The sequence below is a fragment of the Trichinella spiralis genome (assembly GCF_000181795.1).
Source record: "Trichinella spiralis strain ISS 195 chromosome Unknown Scfld5798, whole genome shotgun sequence".
Classification (NCBI taxonomy): Eukaryota; Metazoa; Nematoda; class Enoplea; order Trichinellida; family Trichinellidae; genus Trichinella; species Trichinella spiralis.
Genome location: NW_003532737.1, coordinates 1 through 614, shown reverse-complemented (window position 1 = coordinate 614; position 614 = coordinate 1). Strand labels below are relative to the sequence as shown.

Sequence of the window (614 nt, the reverse complement as noted above, 5' to 3'; positions counted from 1 at the left end):
CCATCATGACGTGACTATTAAGGGATTAGCGCAGGATCAAGAGATCCGAACCAGGACAACATAATTGAAGACTGACAAGGCCTTAGATCGGCGCCGGAGATAGCGAGCACTCCCGCCGCGAGCGAGCTGCCTATTGGTGGTTCGCGTTTGGGTCGAACGCGGGGCCGCCGACCCTGGCCCTATATATAGGGCTAGAAAGCGCGCCGCGCCAGATATATACTGATACGGAGAGAGAGAGAAGAGATACGTCTGTGTGTGTATGCGTCAGTGGTACGATAGTTGTACAAGAGGACGCGTTGGTTGCGAGAAGTCGGCTTTAGAATACGTGGTTTGCAGTACTGGTTGCAGTATTGCCGTATTCCGAAGAGTCGAATTGGGAAGTGTGGACGAACCGAGTCGAAGTGCAAGGAAGGACGATCGAGCGAGAGACTCGTGGGTACCTTATTGAAGGGCATTCGACTTACCGTTAGGAACAACGGTAGTAGCTCGGGTATTCGTACACTTCGAGCGTGCAGTCGCAACGTACAGAGTTAGCGGAGCTAGGGAACCGGAAGACGTCCGCGAAGGAGATCGCCATCGACGAGAGTTTTTGGACCCCGATCGCTGCCCACGCC

At 54.2% G+C, this 614-nt stretch overlaps 1 protein-coding gene across 1 annotated transcript; it reads left to right on the top strand.

Annotated features, from left to right (window-relative positions):
- Positions 1-259: 259 nt before the first annotated feature.
- Tsp_15770 (conserved hypothetical protein) lies at positions 260-585 on the top strand (the record flags this gene model as incomplete). Its single annotated transcript, XM_003366572.1, is given in 2 exon segments — positions 260-432; positions 451-585. Coding segments are annotated over 2 exon segments (308 nt in total), but the record flags the coding sequence as incomplete, so codon positions are not given.
- Positions 586-614: the final 29 nt, after the last annotated feature.